The following is a 20,745-nucleotide window of genomic DNA, read 5'->3' on the forward strand; positions in this document are numbered from 1 at the left end:
CACCTGCCTGCAGAGCAGTGAGCAGGCGGTGGGTTCAGCACTTGGGGAGCGCCCCCTTAAGGTGACCATGATTAATGCGGGCTCAGCTGCACCCCAGCTACAGCAAAACTACGATGACAGCCCAAACCCATAAGCACGAAGAAAGCAGGACCATGCTGAATACTCCAGACACACCCAGGCGCAGAGGCACAGCGGGGCGGGCACTGTGGGGAGGCGGGGAGGCCCCGAGCCAGCTCCTGACCCAGAAAGCAGAGGACAACCTGGGCCAAGGAGGTCCTGAGATCTCCACTCAGACCTCAGAGCGACCCCCACGCTGTGGGAAGGGCGGCTGCATAAGCATCGATGCTCTGCTTCCCCCACCAGCAGTTATCGGGTACTCAGACGCACCCAGTGAGGACTGCCCGGGCTGTGGTGTGTCCTGCCCAGGCAGCCCCAGCGCACTCTGACACTCAGGGTGCTCCTTCCAGGAGACACCACCCTCGGGGACAGAACCCTCCTCTCAGGAAGTGCACCATGGAAGCACCTGCTGGGAGAAGCGGCAAAGCGGAGGCCCGAGGACACCTGCATCCAGTCCCCGGGCCTCACTCAAAGGAACAGAGCTGTGGGCAGTCTCCCCCAGTGCACAGGCTTGCACTGTCCACGTGGGGCTGGCCCACTCCTCCGGGCATCATCCGCCCGCCCCTGTGGGCAGCCTGGCTTCAGCATCCGAGCCTCCGCTCCTTACTCCCGCTGCCCCCGCAGGCATCGTTAACCGAGCACGAGCTCCCTCCCCAGCAGGGCCACACAGCACTCAGTCAGATACGACTAGCTGAAGCCCCAGCAGGTCTGAGAGCACAGCACTCAAGGCAGGACAGCACCCCAGACCGGCCAGCCCAGTGCGGCCACACCACCGATCTCTCCAGAACCTAGAGACCATTTGTGAAGTTGCCTGGCCTTTACTGCTGGCAAGGTATTCAAGAGTTTTAGAAACACCGGGCAGGTCAAAGCCTACACAGCAGTTGGCTTCAGGACTTCCGGCATGGAGACAAGTCTGGGTCACTCAGCTGCTAACGGCAGAAGTGGAGCCACACCACTCCTGCCTCAGTTTCCCCAATTTGACAGACTTCCTGTTTACCTGGACATGAGGCCAAGTACCCAGCGTAGTACATGCAGGGGTGGGTCCTACCACTGTCTCCCACCTCAGGCCTCAAGTCTCCCGTGACCACAGGATTCCCAGCCAAAACCTGGTCACAGACAAAGGAGGGCAGAGAGAAGGGGTGGGTGGGCGGTCCTTAGCCCCAGCTCACTGTACTCACGTAACTGTGGCGAGGACGCTGACAGCTACAACATGGGCACTGGCCCCTGCTTTGAGCCCACTGCCCCCAATTCCCCAAGTCTGTGAGGTGGTGCCATCACCACTGCCATTTTGCAGATGAGCAAGCTGAGGTTCAGGGAGAAGCTGCCCAGATCATGCACCTCGAAAAAGCAGGGCTGGGTCCTGAACCCGGAGCCTCCCGTACGGAGGAGCTAAGAATGTGCAAACCCTCCCAGCTTCCCCAATGCATCTGTTAGCCCCTGAGCACCCCTGAGGATGCCTGGTCCTGCCTGCCTGCGTCTGCCAGCTGCCAGCCAAGTGACGCTGGGCACATTTACCTGTGAGTCCCACGTACCACCTGGCGGGTGTGGAGATGAAATAACAGATGTAAGGAGCTCAGAATGGGACAGAAACAGCGGCGGTTCCACCATCACCATTGTCACAATTCCCAACACCCCTTTGGGGACAAAAAGCACCCCCAAATCCATGCCGAAGCCTTGGAGAGGCTGAGGTGGGCCGAGCTGTCCCTTGGCCCGGCGTGTACTACTGGCCTCCGCCCCAGGGCTGGGAGTTTGGCAAAAGGTCAGTCCAAAAAGGTCACCCAGGGTGGCGGCTGCACCCAAGGCCATCAGGGATTTACTGGGACTGGTCCTTGCTCCGAGGACCCAGCTACGAGAACAGGAGCCTTTGGGAAAGAAACCTTGAATTTCCCTCATTTTGTTCCTAGCATCAAGTATGCCCGCCGCGGGGAGGGTGGGGGAGTGGCTCGCTAGTCTTCCTCGTAATTTCCCCCTTGGGTGGGCACGAGGCGGCGGGCTCTCGGGGTGAGCAAGCCCACCTTCCACAAGCACAGTAGGGTCACTCTAATTTAATTTAGCATCCCCTTTCCTCGTGAATAATTTCACATTAACAGGTCTATGCACCTCGCTGGAGTGACCTGACCCTCCTTTGTCTCCTCCTCTGGAAAGACGCGGTCCCTTTGGGATGTGTGCACACGTCTCTGCTCCTTTCCCAGACACAAGAGAGAGGGGCAGCACGCCATGCCCCCTAAACGCCAGGCACGGTCCGAGTCCCCACGAGCCTCATCTCACTGAATCCTCACCGTGAGTCACTCTGGGAAGTGGATTCGAACGTGATCCCCCCACTTCACAGATGAGGAAACTGAGGCTGTGAGGTGATATGACTGGCCAAAGGCCACACAGCACAAGGACCCTGACCCCCATGCCCCAGCTTTCAGGGCTGGGTTAGGCCGACTGCCCACACCCAAGGGTCCTGAGGACCACGGCCCCAGAATGTCAGAAACAGGGTGGGTTCCTGTGAGTGGGACTGGTTGCAGGCTGGATCGGGGCTGCCTGGAGCATCACCCACCACGTGGTCCATGCAGCCAGCCCTTGGGGCCAGTGGTACCCTCCTCCCCGCCTCTGTCACAGGACGGTCGGGAGGCAACCTCGTGCTGGGCATTTGTAGAGCTTTGGGCACTGCCTACCACATGGCATAAAGATTCCAACAGCTGCCATCTCCTCTGCCCTGCCCTGAGTGCCAAGGGCCTGGCCAGGACAGGATCTCCTGCTCTTAATTCCCACAACCACCCCCACCTTGCAGCACCGGCCCCACCACACGCGAGGAGCCGAGTCAGAGAGCAGGCCTGCATCTGCGGCTTCCAGGCTGAGGCGCTTTACTTCCCCCTGGAAGCTGGGGAAGCCAAGATGCTCTCTCAGAATAAGGTTTTTAAAATAAAATAAAGATTAAATAAAACTGTGGCTTAAAGAGGAAGCCAATTATATCAAAATAATTATCAAACTCTCAACCAGATTTGTGATGTGGGGAGAACCGACAGGATTACCTTTGTGACTCTGGGATATCAGTGCATTAAACGCGACCTGGCAGATTTCAATGTGATCTGAAGTCTGTGGTTTCCACTGGTGGCCACATCACAGGTGCCGCTGATGCCGCTGTGGTTTGGAGCCCGTGTTCCGCTCGCTCGGGTTAGTTAAGGCAAAGATGCGATTCTTTCGCATCCAAGTTTACGGCCCCTGGTTCTTGGTGATGGAGCCATGATCCCAACCTAAGCGTAGAGCCAGAGGCTTGGTTCCAACCCGGGTTCGGCTGCTTCCAGCTGTAAGTGGGGAGGGGGCTGGTATGGAATGGGTTGTCTGTGAAGAGCGCGCCCAGCCCCAGGTACTGGAAGCGGCCACGACTGTCCCTGAGGTTTCGGTTAATAACCAGCGCGCTGGCGCGGTGCTGGAGCTCCTTTCTCCCTCCTCAGCTGGAGAGCTGGGCCAGAGTCCACCTGGTTCCTGCCAGCCCACAGGAGGTTTCCAGACCAGACGACCCCCTCGCCGCCCAGCCCTCCCCCCGTGTCTGCTCCCGGCGCAGGGGCAGCCGGTGTGCTTCCTGGTTAACAAGCAGCCCGTGCAGGCAGCCTGTCTGGCCTCCTGGCCGCACACTGAGGAATTAGGAATTGGTGCTGTCTGAAATTTATGAAAATCTAATCTTGTTAGGCCTGCCTGGATGAGACGGGCCGGGGTGGGCCTCATTGTCATTCCGCGGAGCCCTGGAGCCCGGCCTGCCTGGGGTTCCTGCCACTTGAGGTCCTGCCCTCCCCCCGCCCCACCCCCAGTGCACGTGAATGGGGACCCAGCTCCTTTCCCCCCGAGAATTTCAAATAAAATTGAACCAGACGTCAAAGGAATAACTTTCTGATCGCTCCTGGTGCCATTTCAAAAGCCCCCGACGGCACATTTATTTCTCAGGGTAAGCCTGTTTCTAGGTAAAGAGATGGATCTGTCTTTCTCGTGAGGTTTGGGAGGTGGGGAGCAAGTCCAGGCCACTTTGCTCATTTTTGAAAACAGACTGCGCCACCTTCCCAGTGCTGACACCGTGCCAAGTCGGGCACTGGGACTTGAGCACGACCCTGAGATACTGTCCCGTGTCATCAGTGCCGGGAGGAAGCAAGCCACCCACTGGCTCCTGAGGGGTGAGGACCAGGCCATGCAGCAGGGCCCGAGGCGCCCTGTGCCACTGCTCATGGCGGCATTTAGGGTGCAGGTTAGGAACATGAGGTTTGCCTTTGCCCCCGAGGTACCTGGGTTTGAATCCCAGCTTTGCCACTTACTGTGACCTTAGGCAATGGAGGGACGGCCCAGTTCCCACTTCACGTGGTGGGGTAAGAACCCATGGGTTGATCTGGAGCCAGCAGTTCCAGGAGGGAAACCCTGGAACCAAGAACTCCAGGTCCTGGGCCACACCTGTCCCCTCACCCCACACAGAGCTGGGCCGGGGCCCTGCAAATCCACAGCGGCTGGAGAAGGCCCCCCAGAGTGGCTCCCCTTGGCCAGCGCCATAGCTTGTGGACAGCATCACCTGGCAGCACCTCTGTGGAGTGAAATGGCAATCTCAGAACCTTCAAGGGTGAACCCTAGACCAGGCAGGTCAACCTCTGGGCATTTATCTCCATGTGTATTTCTCCTGGGACTCCCTTTCGCTCACTCTGCTCTGACCGCATGTTCTGTAAAAGGACCAAGCACAGCCCCACCTCAGGGCCTTTGCACATGCCCTTCTTTCTGCCTAGAAGGATCTTCCCCCCACATCCACATGCTTGCTTCCCTTCCTTACCTTCTGGGTCTCTGTTCCAATATCACTTCCTCTCGCTGTCTGAAACAGTGCTCTGCCCCAAACCCCAGGACCCAGGCTCTGTGCCTGCTTCGTCTTTCTCTGGAGCACCAATCCGGAATGCTGTGTCCTGGCTAACTGTTCACTTCCTGCCTCTCCCTACTAGAACGCCAGGGTCACCAGGGGCAACTCTTTGCTTACTATCTGTGTCCCCAGCACCTAGACAGCACCGTCCCTGGGGCAGATGGACAGTAAATACGTTGCATAAACGGTCACCTTTTTTCTCGTGTGCACAGGTTAAGCGTCAAGAAGGCCCAATGCAGGTCTGCACGAGAGGGCAAAATACTGGGGACCACTTCAGCATCCCCCAAAGGGGCTGCCTCAGCCCAGGAAGGCACAGCCAGCAGACCTGTGTGCACTGACAGGAAAAGAGCCCCAAACAGACAGGAGAAACCACTGAATAAGATGAGCCTGTTTTTGTTTAAGAATCAGCAAATGTGTCTATTTTAAACTAACAGTGCACCTTACATACATACCCCGTCTATGGGTGACTATCTGCAGGAAACACACGGACCCACCAGTCATGGCGACCCTGGGGAGGGCCCACGGGGGACGACCCTCCACCTAACACACATTTCTGAGTGCTCAGCATGTCCGAGCACACATCATTTCACTTACAGTAAACGAGAAAAAAAAGGACATAAGAAGCATCTGTCAGCATCCAAAACAGGCAGCTGGCCCCATCACGAGCCTCCCAGGTGGTGTCCCAGCAGAGGTGTTGTCAGCCCGTGTCTGGCAGCAGCACTTCTCGGGGATTTGGGTCAAGCTCCTCTGGGAGATGAGACACTGAGGTGGGGTCGCCCTCAGAGGGCAGGGAGGGGTCTGACCACCCCTCCAGGTGCCCCTGGCAGAGGAGCCCACGGTGACACTAGGTGGCAGGAAGGCATCACGCCCTGGGGCTGCCCTCCCCTCGCCTGCAGCTTGCCCGGCGAGGCAGGGGCTCCCTGTCTCTCCCACACAGGGCTGGACTGACGGCCACTCCAGAGAGGAGGGCGTCCTTGGCCTGCGTGTTGCTGTGGAGCAAACAGGACGACAGAAGATTCTCCAAGCTCATGCCATGGTCTCTGCCTGGAGGCCACTTCCAGCCTTTTCTCCCCGGCTGACTCTCCCTCCCATACTCCCCACGGGGTGCACACACACACATGCACACACAGCTGCGCACATGTGTGCACACGCACCTCTCTGCTGGGCCTGGCCCTCCCCCTCTCGAGCACATGGGCATCACCCACTGAACCCTTACTGTCTCCTCCCCTCCTCAAGAGCGTCTCGGGATGGGCATCAGGACTCAGCCCTGTAGTCCCCCGCAGAGCCAGGCAGAGGAGGCTGTCTTCTGGTCTGTCCCAGCGGAGGCAGAAGCATCCGGAAGTGCAGGGACCATACAGAGTCAAGGTGCACTACTGAGACAATAAATACAGGGCCAGGTTTAAAGGATTTTGCTGACGAATCGTTAACTCACAAATCCTTTCAACTGGTACCTTGTCCTGGCTTGCGGGGTTACAGGTGAACCGCCTTCTGAGACCCAAGTGGCAGAAGCGCTTGGAGCCGCATCCTCTCTGGGGCTTCACCCCACGCACCCTGAGGTCATCTTTTGGGAGGTGGCCTCGGAGGGCCCGCAGGTGCGCGATAGGTGAGAGCCGGGCCTGAGAGCGCGTGTGGGAGCCGGACGGTGAGACGAGAGCTCCAGGGACACCCAAGGGCCTGTCTGATTGTTCTAGAACCTCGTGATGAAGCACTCCTTCAGTTCGAAAGACAAAGCTCGCCTTTTATCGTTTCTGCTATTATCCAAATGGAAAGAACTAATAGGATTTTTTTCTTTCTATTGTCACCGACATCAAATATCTTTAAACACCCACTGTCAGCAAAATATCAATCAGCGTTTGGGAGTTATTGGCAGAACGGAGTGAATTTGCGGAGAGAGCCGTTTCCATCAGTGGACACGTTGGAGGTACCACGGAAAGTCATTTAAAATAAATCAGATGCGTTTTGTTCGCTGAGGAGAGGAGGGGACAAGCGGGGGGCGAGGGAGTCTGTCTGCGGCGCTGGAGTTGACGGCCGTAATCTTCTTGGAGGGCATTTTGGCAGTACCTATCAAAATTAAAGATGCACGCTCCCTTTCAACCCAGCAATTTTAACTTCCAGGATCCTATCCAACAGAAAAATTCACAGAAGGGCCGAAAAGCATGGATGTCTAAGGATACCACTACAGGGTTTTTAAAAAAGTGAACAACCACAGACCATCTCAATCCCACTACACAAACCTGGTTCGTCACACTGTGGAGGACAACGGGGCCTCTGAAAAGAGGCCGAAATCTACAGCAGGGTTTCTCACCCTCGGGACTACTGACACTGCTGGGTCCCCTCTGCGGCGGGGGCGTCCTGGGCATCACAGGCTCTTTAGCAGCATCCCTGGCCTCCACCCACTGGGTGCCAGCAGCACCTTCAACCCCCAAGTCGTGACAACCACACTGTCTTCAGACGCTGTCCCCTGGGGAGCAGAGGTGTCCCCCGCTGAGCACCACCGGTCTGCAGGTCTGACGACGGATGGATGTTAGTATCTGCTGTTGAGCAGAAATAACGAAACTGGAACAGGATATACCATATGGACCCATTTTCACAGCAAAAATGAGGATAAAAACCAAATCGTTAATGATGGCTACTTCTGGAAGAGAAAGACTGTACCTTTTACTCTTTATTTCTGTAGTGCTCACATTTTTATAACAAGCATTCATCATTTTAATTTAAAAACTTTTTTTTAAAGATGGGCACCTGAGCTAACAGCTGTTGCCAATCTTTTTTTTTCCTGCTTTTTTTTCTCCCTAAATCCCCCCAGTACATAGTTGTATATTTTTAGTTGTGGGTCCTTCTAGTTGCAGCATGTGGGACGCCACCTCAATGTGGCCTAATGAGCGGTGCCATGTCTGTGCCCAGGATCCGAACCCTGGGCTGCCAAAGCAGAGTGCACGCACTTAACCACTCGGCCACGGGGCCGACCCCTAAAAGCTCTTAATTAACAGACTGGAAAGACCCAGGCACGTGTGCTCGTGTGAGTTTCCGAACGTGCCTGCCCCCGCCACTCATGAGGCACCGAGCGCGTACCGGAAACCAGCAGACGTTTCTCTCAGTTACCAACCCTCAAGCTCCTGGTGCTCCCGAAAGGAGCCCGGATGGCTGCGCCAGGAGAGGGCCGTGAATCGGGGCTCCGTTTCCAAGCCTCTGGGACACACAGCTCCGCTCTGAATCGGGCGCCACAACACAGCTCCTCTTTCGATGAGGCCGTGTGCTGGAGGGCCTCAGAGGGTTGCCTGGCCAGGACGGGCACGGCTGGAGGGATCTCAGTGCTGACCCTGGTGCGGCCCTGCCTTTCAGGACCGAGAGGGGCCCCTCTATTGTTAGCCTCACCCATGGCAGAGGCAGGAGGTGGACTAATGGCCAAGCCCAGACGTCAGGAGAGGCCGGAGAAGGTGTGAGGGCCTGGATGGGCGCCCCCACATTGAATCCGAGTCAGTGAACACTTGGGGGGCGGGGCAGTCAGTGGCGAGCAGGAGACCTGGAGCCGGTCAGCCTGGATCCAAACTCCAGATCAGTGGCCAGACATGACATGAGGAAGTTATTTCATTCTCTGTGCCTCAGTTTCCTCATCTGGAGGAGCAGAGGCAGACACCTCAAGTCACGCAGATGAAGTGGGCGATGAACACCAGCTGTCACCGACCAAGGCCACCTGCTTGGCCCACCCCAGCCTCCTGCCTCCATTGCCAATCGCCTCCTGATGGACCACACGTGCCTCTCGGCCCGCCGGCATCCTGGCTGCGCTGTGAGCAGAATCTCTGCTTCCCTTACACTGAGCCTCTGCCCAGGCTGGTCCACCGGCCGGCACGCCCTCTCTCCTCCCACTGCCAGACCTCGGGGGCCTGCTTCTGCCCCAGCCCCTGCGGCCACTTCCTCCTCCAGCTTTCTCTGGCAGTTTTAAGCTCTCCCACAGAACTGCTGGTTCATTTTGTAAATACCATGCAGGATATCTGCTACGACTTCCAAGAAAAGGTATGTGTCAGACAGAGCCTTCCCCCGTCTGTCTTCTTGTTTGCACTGCTAATCTGGCCACTTGGTCAGGATGCTGTCTCCTTGTCCTGCAGCTTCCTCACAGCCAGTACAAGCCTGGCCGGCAGAAGCCCTTCTGCCAGTCTCTAACTGGTAGACTCCTCTTCATCCCTCAAAGCCTACCCCTGGCTGCCCCAGAGCAACTTTTACATCCTACCACGGTGCCAGCCCAGGCCATCACCATCAGGGATCCCAGCTCCAAGGAAGAGAGTGTCCCCTTTACTGGCCTCTCACTGGTGTCCAGCCCACCACAGTACTCAGGCGACAAAGAAACTAGCAGTGGTTAATAAATGGTCAGCCAAGCAGCGAGGAGCCCCTTACCTCCAGAGCAGGGTAGGGGCTCGAGGTGCAGACCTGGAGGTGTCATGCACTACTCCAGGCTCCCTTCCCCACCTTCAGACCCCATGGCCAGAAAGGACCTCCCTCATGGACCAAAGTGAGAATTTTGTGGGAAGATGGCTCCCACAGTGCCGGGCTCACAGGAAACCCTACGAGTGGCGGCTGCCACGGGGGTTGGTGCAAGGGAACAATTTGCAGGGTGGCAGTTCTCATCTGCCCTCCTGAATCCTCCACTTGGATCAGAAGGAAAGGGGACCGCGGATTAGGGACTGAACATCTGCGTCCCCCCAGAACCCACATGTCAAAACCCCATTGGAGCGTGGCTGCATCTGGAGACGAGGCCTCTAAGGAAGCAATCAGGTTACATGAGGTCATAAGGGTGGGGCCCTGATCCTACAGGGTTCGTGATCTTGCAGGAAGAGACCCCACAGAGCTCGATTTTTCCCTCTGCGCACACCTAGGATGGGCCACGTGAGGACGCAGTGAGAAGGCGGGCATCTCCAAGCCAGGAAGGGAGCCCTTCCAGACAATCTGCGGGCACTTCGACCGTGGACCCCCAGCCTCCAGAACTGTGGGGACAGAGATGCCTGTGGTCTAAGCCCCTGCCCGTTAGGGCAGCCTGAGCGCCCCCACACCGTGGACAGACGGAGTTGGACGCAGGAAACCGGCTGCGAGCTGTGGAGGCAGGACACACACGCACTCCTTCGGGACAGACGGACAGCCAGCAGCCTGTCCTCAGTCTCCGGGCACGATGCCGGGGCTCTGATTTCATTTCCATGAGACAGTCTCCTCTGTGTCTGCAATGACCCTCAGGGACACTCCAGCCCCAGCCACTTTTTCAAGCAGCACGTATTTACTGTGGTCCTACTGAGTGCCGGGCCCTGTGCCAGGGCCGGGGATTCGCGGCCGGACCCCGGGAGCCGAGGCACTTTAAATCCCACTGTGATTTGTCCTCCCCTCTGGCAGGATTCAAATCTGTGACCCCAGAAACCTGGCTGGATTCATTTCCGGGACAGACGATCGGTGGTCTGAAATCTCCCACCATTCGCACAACCACGAAGGTACGGCAGGCACAGCCCGCGCTCTCCGCGTCTCCTGCCCCAGTCGGAGGTTTCAGGCGTCTGAGCTTTCTCAGCTGCTCTCCAGGAGCGTCCCAGGCCCAGGGGCCCCCACGTCAGGGACGGGGAATCCGAGGCTCGGAGAGGGGAGACTACGTGCCCGTGCTCGCACAGGCCGGGACGCCGAAGCCTGGTGTCCTAATCACCGCTCTCGCCACAGAGCAGATAAGAAACTCTACACAAAGCCACAACCACAAGCCGACACCGCCTGGCGGCCCTGACAGCTGGAGTGACAGAGTCCCTCCTGCTCTGCCCCTCCTCTCATCCCCAGGAGGAGCAGCAGGTGCTCAGGCCCGAGCCCATCGCAGGCCAGACAGGGCTGGAAGGTGGCCTCCTCGTGACACAAGTGCTACGATGTGGCTCAGACCTTCTGCGGGACTCGGGTCCGAGGCGGAGCCCCGGCCCCGGAGGAGGCATTCCTACTGCGAGGCGGTTTTCCAGTTTTCTGGGGACGGTTCTAGGAAAGAGTGCTGGACACGCTGACAGTCGGCCCCTGAGCGGGCCGCCTGGCCATAGGGGGCGGGGGCTGGGAGCTCAGGTTGGGGGGCGACGTCCTCACGGGAGAACGAATGTCTGTCTGCCTCTCCGAGGGCCCCAGCATCTGCCGCGGGCGTCTGTGTGTCTGTCTCCCGTCTTTGATTGTCTGTGCCCCGCTCTCTCAGGGTGTCTGTCTGTCTGGGTGTCTCCCGTGTGTCTGTCTAGGGTCTAATCTGCTGACTCGCAGGAGTCTCTTCCTCTTTCTTTTTCTTCCTCTTGCTCCCAGAGGGCAGTTCCGTCCTCCCGGGCTCCAGCCCCGCCCGACGGGCCAGGCCGCCCCAGCCCTTGGTGTCACTTCCTTGTGAAATACTATCTTCCGGGACAGACAATCCTAGATGCTGGAAAGACCAAGGTTCTGACCAACTGTTCTCCGAGGGCAGCAGCAGCTCATGGAGGCACCTTTGCTCTGAGAGGGGGACACGGCAAAGCTGGGGGAGGCAAGCAGCCCGGCTCTGGATTCTAATCCAGACACTGCTGCTTCCTGGGCGTGTGGCCTTGGGTGGCTCCTTAGCCCCCTTGTGTTAAGTGTCCCCATCATAAAGCATGGATCAATGGCAGTAAAACCTCCCAGGATGGCTGAGGGTTAACTGAACTCGTGGCTGTGTACTCGCTCCCCCAGCACTAGCTGGTACACAGCAAGGACATAATAAAGGTGGCCATCGTTGGTTAAACAGCAGGCGGCCTCGCCAGACCAGGCACGGCCTGAGGGGTACGAGGACACCAGCGCACCTTTATTAATCATCTGGAGCAGCTGATACGGAGCAGGCAAATTCAATTTATATGATAACTGGTGGGAGAGAGGAGAGAAACGGCAAAAAAAATCGAGGAACCAGAGGAATCCATCAGGAGACAGACCTACAGGGGACCCTAAGGTGGGTGCACACGGTCAAGGCGGCGCCTGGCCTGGGTCCTCTCTCCTGCCCTCGCAGGGCAGAGCCAGGGAGAGCGGCTCAGAGGCAGGTTCAGCCATGAGGAGACGTCACCCCACGCTGTGTTCCAGATGGAGCTGATCACTGACTCGGGGACCCTGCGGGGGGCTGGGCGGGGTGGTACCACTCCAGGCTGAGAGGCTGGGAGGGACGTGGGGGTCATCCCTCAAGAGCCAAAGGTTTGCTACGTGCCCTCCCCCATCTCCCTGCTTCCTCCATGGCACACTGCCCCCCCGCCCCCGTCTGCTCGGCACCCAGCAGCCAGAGCAACTCTAAAAACATCCGTTGAATCAGTGACTCATGCTCAGCCTCATGCCTGCACCTCCCGCCTCCCTCCCTTGCTCACCACACTCCAGCCACACAGGGTGTTTGCCTGTTCGCACCCCAGGACCTTAGCACATGCAGTTTTGTCCTAGGATCTTTGCATGGCCTTTCAGGGGCCTCTAGTTGCCCCCTCCCACATGCACTCACCTCTCCCCTCACCCTGTGTCTCCTGACGGCCTGTCATGGCCACGAGGAGCAGTGCAGTGCCCAGTTAGGAGCCTGGTTACCCTGGCTCTGTCCCCTTCTGGCTCTCTGTGCCTCTGTGTCTTTATCTGCACGGTGGGGCAAACAACAGCCCCGTGGTCGGCCTGTGTGAGGATTGTAAAGTGCCCGGCAAGCGCCCCACAGGGAGGAAAGCACCTAAGTGTTGGCAACTATGAGGAACTACCATCTTTCTCAGTCAGCTTGCCCGCTCGGGCTGCTTTCACCTCCCCAGCAGGAAAGCCCCGAGCAGGCCCTTGTTTACCTTGTTCCCCTGGTGGCTGACTAAGTGCCCAGCACAATACGCTGCCCTCAATTAACATTTGAAGGAGGAAGGAATTCATGTCCAAGGTCCACTGGCCGGGACTCACACCTCTCCCAGAAGCCAGAGGATGCTCGGGTGTTGGAGAAAAGTGAGGATCTTCCGCTAAACTGAACGTGCAACTACCACGCGACCCAGCAACCACAGCCTGGGCTCCGACCCCAGGGGAATGAAGCGTGACATTCACTCAGAAGCGTGAGCGTGAATGCCCACCTCAAGGCCCTCCACACCAGCCCGCCCGGAAGCGGCCCCAAGGCCCGGCGGCAGGCGCGTGGGTGAACTGGCTGTGGCACATCCATGTCACGGAACTCCGCTCGCAGCAGGAAGGATCTGCGGGTGCACACGCCAACCTGGATGGGTCCTCAGAGAACGACGCCGAGTGAAAAAAGCCACTCTCAAAAGACTGCATACTCTATGATTCCATTTATGTAACATTCTCAAAACGACAAAATTACAGAGACGAACAGATTACTGGTTGCCAGGAGTTAGGGAGGGAGTGGGTGGGAGGTGGGTGTCGCCGTGAAAGCATAGACCGATGGGACTGTTTTGTGTCTAGACTGGGGTGGGGGGTCACACGAAGCCACACGTGATCAAACTGCGCGGAACTAACCCTATGCACACACAGGCACACACGTGCACACACACTCCCTCCGATGAGGGCATGGACTGGGGAACCTGAGCATCGAGGGATTGCACCACTTGTGGGCCTGCTGGCTGTGGCCTCTGTGCCGCAGCCGTGTAGGATGTCATTGCCGGGCAGGGAGTACAAGAGCTCTCTCTGTATTCTCTCTCACATCTGCACGCGAATCTACAATGATGGCGCAATGAAAAGTTTAAAGAAAAAGTGCAGAGTCCAGGGGCCCCGTGTCTCGGGCCCTGGCATCTCCCTGGCGGAGGGCAACACCAGCAGCCTCAAGCGATCCCCGGGGCCTGGCCCAGGCCTGGCGCTGGGGGTGCTTACCGTAGGGGGAGGGTAAGAGCTGAAACAGAAGCCGCTTCGCCTCCCCAGCCTCCTCCCGTCTCCCGCTCACAGCACCTGCCATCTGGCTGCGCAGCCAGCCAAATGAAACCATCTCTCGGCTGTCATCTTTCAACTTGCAGGTCTGGCTCCCAGGTTTGAAGATTAAATTCTAAACATGCCGTTTAAAATTTAGAAATGGAGAAAGACTTTAAGTCACCTCTGAGCACTGGCTCCTATCGGCTTCCCCATGGCAAGGAGCAAAGAACCTCCCACTTCTTCCCAGGGGGCGGGGGGCAGCCCGGGTTCCCCTGCTGTGAAGTATTGTATCCCAGTACAATCAGTGTCCCCAATACAACCTATCAAAGTGGCACTGTACTCCCAAGGCAAAGCGTCACTGGAAAGCACCGACGTATCACCAATGATAAGGTGAGCGCAAACTCCGCTGCCCGTGGCCACCGCAGGCAGAACAGTCAGGGGCTGCCGGGATCTTTGAAGGACAAGGGCATCTTCGTTGAGTGTCCTCCTCTTGAATACAGCTCAGCCATCTTCTCAGGACACCGAAACCAAGCTGAAGTGCCCGTCCTCCACCTCTGGGGGTCCACACCTGCCCTGTGCTAGCTCAGGAGCTGTCTGCCCCCACAGGGCTCAAGCCAACTGCGGGGGACCAACACTGAGCTAGTAAATACACTAAGCAGCAGCAGGAGCTATCGGTGTGGGAAGATACTACGGGGGTGAGGAGTGGGGTGCTCGGGAGGGAGGTTCCTTGGTTGGGGAGTCAGGGACGGCCTCTCTGAGAAGGTGGCCTTTAAGCCGAGACCTGGAAGATGAGGAAAGCTGGGGGAGGTAGTTCCTGGCCGAAGGAGCGGCCAATGCAAATGCCCTGAGGCAGAAAAGTTTGTCACATTCAAGAGCAAGAAAGAAGATTGATGCCTGTGGGACACGGAACGAGGGTGTGACGAGTTATCTGCTTTGGAGCCTGGCACACATACCTGTGTGGTACACACTCCTGGGGGCAGTGGTGTGCATGTATGTGAGCAGAGACAGCACAGAAAATGTGAGTTTGAAAATAATTCAGGTTATCACTCTCCAACGTGGCTTTCCAAACAAGGCCACATGTGGGAATTGCTGTGGAACCCCCTTCCACACAGCACCGAGCCCCACACGCCACGTCCAACAGGCTGATGGGCATCTCGCAGCTGGGGGTCTGGGACCTGCAGGATTCGGTATTTATCACAAGCGCCCGGCTGCGGATCACTGATCTCCGTCAGGCTCTCATTCGTCCAGTGCAGGGACCACTTGTTAAACAAACTCTTACACTGAAGCCCCAGATGTACTGAAAGCAAAGGCTGGAGACTAATATTTAAAGTGATCTTGGCAGACGGCAGAGGAAGGGGGCGGGCACTTGGCACCTCGAGTGGCTGAGATCCCTGAAGCGACTGGGGTCGTGAAGGAGCCTGGGAAGAATGCAAGCCTGGTAGATGCTGGGTCTCTGGGGGAGGCAGCGGCTTGGAAGCCCTCAATATGGGTCAGATGCAAAAAGGATGGACCAGAGAGGGGAAGGGAGTTGCTCAGAGCCAAAGAGCTCCCCAGTGCCAGCCTCCTAGTCCCTTAAATACTAGCTGCCTGCACTGGCGCACCTGGTCGGGGTCAGTGCAACGCACCACCCCAGAGGGTAAGGGCCATGACCCTGCTCGTCTCTACGAGGTGGGTCTAGCACGTGGCGTGGAGCGGCTCACGCTCACCGCAAGCCCCAGGAACCTTGGTCGGATGGGAATGCAGGAAGGACTTGCGCCGATCAGACACACCAGTGGGGAGAGTTTCAGCTACTAGGGCTCAGCCGAGCTGTGCAAGAGCTTTAAGCGCATTCTGCCACTCAAGGCTCCCCACCAGCCACGTGGTAAGTCCTGGCATCACCTGCATCTGACAGATGAAGAGATCGCCGGCCTGCCACTTGCAGCCACCTCAAGGGCAGGCTCTCAGGGTTAACGCAGGTTCTTACGAGCGACGATTCTGCCCACCAGGGGACAGCTGGCAACGTCTGGACACATTTGTGGTTATCCCAACGGGGAGGTGGTGGTACTGGCATCTCGTGGGGGGTGGCCAGGCATGCTGCGAACTTCCCACGGTGCACAGGACGCCCCCACAGGGAAGCATGACCGTCAAACGCCACTGGTGCCGAGGTTTAGAAACTCCGGACTGGCTAAGACCCCAGGCAGCAGGCGATGCACAGCGCCCAGACCGGACAGGCTGCTCGGTCAACGCCAGCCGGGCGGCCAGACTCCTAATGAGGCCCCGACACGAAGACAGCTGCCAAGACTTAAGTCACAGGGGGCTGGTTTAAAGGATAATAAACTACCACCTAGGCTAAAAGTTTGATTTGAAAGCAGGCAAATTAGGGAAACGAGCTTGCTCTTTTAACACTTGCATTATATATTTCTGAAGGTCGGAGCTGCTGCTGGTACTCTGATCACAGACGCACGGCCTGTGCCAGACACACAGTAGGTGCTTAACAAATGTCTATGAAGTGAGTAAATGAGTGAGTGAAGCGAGGGGGAGCAGCCCCCGCGTGCACGGGAGCATTGTTCACAGGCCCCTCTCTGGGGGAAGGAGCGGAAGACCAGCCACTGGAGGGTCTGAATCGGGACTGTCAGCCCGCAGGAAGGCTGGGCTTTGGGACAACTCCCAGCTTACCCTTTGTGTAAGGGGCAGTCACTGTCCGTGCGCCCTTGGACCCAAATGCACTTGGCCGCTCTAAGAAGCCAGAGGCTCCATTCGTCTGCACAGAGAGTGGCAGCCATGCAAAGCTGGGCCCTCTGACCGGCTGGGGGATGCTGCATGGCTCTCTCCACTCCCAGTTCTCCAGCTGAACCACGGCTTCCCACAAGCCCTGGGCCTGGGTGCCCCCACCCATGCCCCCGAGGTTCTACCAGAGACAGAAGCTGAGGCTGTGTCCAGGCCCACAGCAAAGCGTGCTGGGATGCGTTAGCGATGTCTGCCCTGGGGGAGATGTGTTTGCTTCCCATCTCTGGTGGTAACAAGAAACCCCAGCCTCACTGGGACCCACTAGGCCCTCCAAACCAGCTGCTGCCTGAGACCTGGAGGGCACCCTGACCCTGGCAGGGGCCTCCTTCCTGCCAGGGCAACAAGGGGCAGCGTGCAAGCTTCCCTGAGGCCCCAGTCTCAGATCCTACCATTTGCAGGTGAAAATGAGAGAAGCTATCTGGAGCTTTCTCTTCCTGAGCGCCAATGATATAAGGACAGCAAAGGATCTGCACCAGAGCAGTCCTAGCGATGAGAAGGGAAGGGGCCCGCCCAGACCTTTCACATTTTACAGCACTTTTTATTCTGAGATAACTGTACATTCCCATACGGTTATAAGAAATAGTATGGAGCGACTTCCATAGGCCCTGCAGCCAGTTTCCCCAAACTGGACCATTTGTGGCTCTCCCAGTGGATCAGAAACTTCCTAGAATGCAGTCAGCCCCTCCTCCAGGTGCCACAGCCAGCAGACCCCACCCCCTGAATTTCTCCCCCTCCCCCAGGTCCTCTGCCCTTGATCTTCCCATCGCTGGCTCCATCTCACCCCTCAAGTCTGGGCACACTGTCAGCCCCTCCGAGAGGTCTGCCTGAACCCCCGCACCGTCCACCACAACCACCTCCAGGTACAGTCACATGACCCTGTTTGAGCCCCTCCCTGGCACCCCCAGTATCTGAAGCTACGTCCACTGCCTGCGCGCCCCCAGAGTCTCGGCTCCATGGGGGCAGGCACAGGTCCACAGGTGTCCTCCATAACCACCCACCTCTAGCTCCCTCAGTGGCCCACGGCAGGAGCTCAACTACTGGCTGGATGAACAGGGGATGGCCAATTCCCCACATGCTGGAGCCCGCCCTCTTCCCGACAGAACCTGCACATTTAGACAGACCTGGCTACACCGGGCTGGAGGTTACTGGGCAGTGAAGGCTGCAGCTGTGCAGCTGGGCTCGGAGCATCTGAACAGGACCTCAACCCCACCTCAAAGCCAGGTGGCCAGCTCCACGTCTGTCGGCCACAGACCTCAGGCAGGCTGTTTCTCTGAGCCTTGGTGTTGTCATCCACAAAATGGGGACATGACCCCCTCCAATTCCCTTGCAAACCTGAGCACAAACTCCCCACTGACTAGGGGCCCAGGTCTCGGGTCTTCCTGGAGTGTCGGGGTGCAATGTGCTTGCCCAGAGCGACCCCCCGCCAAGTCCAGCCTCCAGCTGCCCCTGCTGACAACAAGGAGCTAACAGTGATGGGGAAGCAGGGCCCCTGACCTCACAGCCCACACGCTGGGAAGATGAGAAGACCCACGGATGGGGTGAGGCACAACTCCTCTGACCAGCTGGGAACCCCACGTCTCCACTGGAAACAAATTTCTTTCTAATTGCTGCAGCAGTGCCCACTGCCCCCAAGAGCCCGTGCTTCCAGTCACCAGCAGAAAGCAGGTCCTCCTGGAGGAAGGAAAGTTCAATGGACGAGCTATAAATATTTCTGGGAAACGCTGCCGGGGAGTCGGGCTTTCTGCATGAGCAGGCCCCACTGAAAAGGAAGGCGGCTCACCAGATTTGTGTCGAATTATGAAAATAGATGTTGTCTCCCCGCCACATCTGTTTTGCCTGACAAATGAACAGCGATTCGCCTCCTAAATAAGGCAGCCACTGAGGCCGCGCCGAGACACCACTTCTCCAACTATTCAGAGAAGAAAAAAAAGGCCAGGCCTCCCAGATTTGAGCTTTAAAAAGCAGACTTTTTTCCATCTTCTCTCCCAAGCTGCAGGCTCTCTGGCGTCGGCACCACGCACACCCTCAAGCTCGGCTTTCACAGCTCACCCCTCCCTGCGCGACCCGAAGCTGCTCATGTCAGAGGGGACGGGGATCCCCTGCTGCTCTTTAAAAAGAGAAATCGAAGACCGGGAGAAAGATGAGCAATTATCAAAAATGCAGGGAAAAAAGCCCCCAAAAACTGAAGCCAACAGCGTGTTTTTGATGTGCTGAGAAAGGCCAATTTTTTGGAGGGAAACATCAATCCTGGTGCCACGCGCTTCTCTGTGCCATGCCGGCTTGGTGACCGGGTTAATACAATCATTTGCCTTTAATTACTCCAAGACAGACCCAATTACAGCGCAGACACGTCTGCCAGCCTGAGGATCCGATATTTAACAACCCATCCTTCTCAAGGGCCATCCCCGCTCAGGAACATCGTAGACGGAGCCGGGCCAGCGGCGTGTCTGCGTGCATCACCAAGTTGGAGATGCTGGTTTGGTCTCTCGCTTTTTTGAAAAAAGGACCCTTACCCTCAAAATACTTCATTTTGGGTTTTTCTCCTTAAAAATGGACATTACGGTCATTGGGGAGCAGGGAGAGACCTCACTGACCAGAGAACTCAAAAAACTACAGACTCAGCCTACTTCTCTCTTCCATGGAGAAGAGCATCACAGGGTTTCAGGCTAAAATGATGAAGGGGGAAGCATGGCACTCCTGGGCCGCGGGTCACCGTGTGGCTGCCGCACGAAGCCGGTCATAACCCGTGCCCAGCACAACGGGAGCCGCAGCGCAACAGACCACTCCTGCCTGTAGGTTTCAGCTGTCGGGGCGAGAAATGAAAGGACCAGGCCAAGAAGCCGGAGTGTGGAGACATACTTTCTCTGGCAGTCTCCTGCGGATGAAACATCCCATCCCCACCCCCGAGAGGGCAGACCGACACCCGGATTTGCTTGGTCTGGCAGGAATGAGATGCAGTGCAGGCATCCCAGGAGACATCTGGTCGGACGCCCACCCCAAGTCCCCCTCCCCACCTTTTGTGCCCCCTACCATGTAAAACCCAGAGGGCAGATTGATGACTGTGGGGCTGAGGGTGGAAATTTATGGCTTTGTAGCTGGGTCAACAGTGACGACAATAGTTTTCAGGGGGAGGGGCCTGGCTGGGTGGGGGGCAGGGAGGCAGGCCAAGCTCTCTCTCCATCCACAGCCCCCACCCAAAGCGGAGCTCTGGCATCCGCTTCCCTCTCGGCCTTAATCTGGAGCTGGACTGTCCCGCAACTCGATGCCTTAAGTCCCCGGGCTCTGTGGCTGCCTCGAGGGGCAGAGAGGTTGGAAGACGACCCCTCACAGTACGGGGTCGGGAGAAAGCAGACTGGCCCACCTTCCTGGTGGCCAGCAGGACAAGGCCCACTTGCAGATCAGTTCCTGCCAGGATGGCAATCGGTGGCTGGGAGGCCAGAGGACCCCCCACCCCCACAGCTTGCCCCCTTTTCACTCTGGCAACATTCACCTAGTCGCTATGGCAACGAGGTTAATTAACGCATCTATCTCGAACACCTCAAACCTCCGACCCATTCAAGTTGCCCTGATATTTTTATCCTTAAAAAGCCAACCTCTGGCGTTTTATGAGTCCGTGTGTGCCACCAAAAAGAAAAAAAAAAAGAATGCAAAAGAGTGATAAAAAGTGGGGAGGGGATGGAGGGGGCCTCTGCCCATCCTTCAGAGGATAAAACCTGGAATGTCACTTTCTCCCTTTTTTTCGGTGATGGTATAAAATTAGCACAGTCAAGTAAATGTGTTATAAACACAAAGAGGCTGCCAGGAGGCGAAGCGCCTTAATTCAGGGAGGGAGGAACCGCTGAGGAGCAGTTTGGGGAAGGGGGGAGGGCGGTCTGCGGGGGAGGGGGTGGCATCTGCAACCTCCCCACTCAGGGTCCTGTAACCAGAGGGAAAAGCCGTTCCCCCGAGATCGTACATCTGCAGGACGTCTAGACAGTCATAAAGAGGACAATTAAAGAAAGAAAAACGCTGTGAGCCGCAGTCACCCCCGCCCCTCACCGTCTCCTCGCCAGGGCACCCGGCTGCAGCCCGCGCGAACTGCACGAACAGGCGAAAAATTACAAGAACAAGAAAAGCCAGTGTGGGCTCGGGGGAGGCTGGGGGAGTCTGGG

At 57.4% G+C, this 20,745-nt stretch overlaps 1 protein-coding gene across 2 annotated transcripts in view; it reads right to left on the bottom strand.

Moving 5' to 3' along the window:
• PMEPA1 (prostate transmembrane protein, androgen induced 1) overlaps positions 1 to 20,745 on the bottom strand; it is a 58,233-nt gene that overhangs the window by 13,208 nt on the left and 24,280 nt on the right. The window contains exon 1 of one of the 2 annotated variants that reach the window (XM_070486181.1): positions 12,456 to 17,256. The exons of the other annotated variant lie outside the window; for it this stretch is intronic. Coding sequence (XP_070342282.1) covers positions 12,456 to 12,492 — 37 coding nt within the window. The 5' untranslated portion in view covers positions 12,493 to 17,256. Of the gene's footprint in view, positions 1 to 12,455; positions 17,257 to 20,745 lie in introns of those variants that run through there. 2 annotated transcript variants of the gene reach the window in all.

Source organism: Equus asinus, chromosome 15 (genome assembly GCF_041296235.1).
Source record: "Equus asinus isolate D_3611 breed Donkey chromosome 15, EquAss-T2T_v2, whole genome shotgun sequence".
Classification (NCBI taxonomy): Eukaryota; Metazoa; Chordata; class Mammalia; order Perissodactyla; family Equidae; genus Equus; species Equus asinus.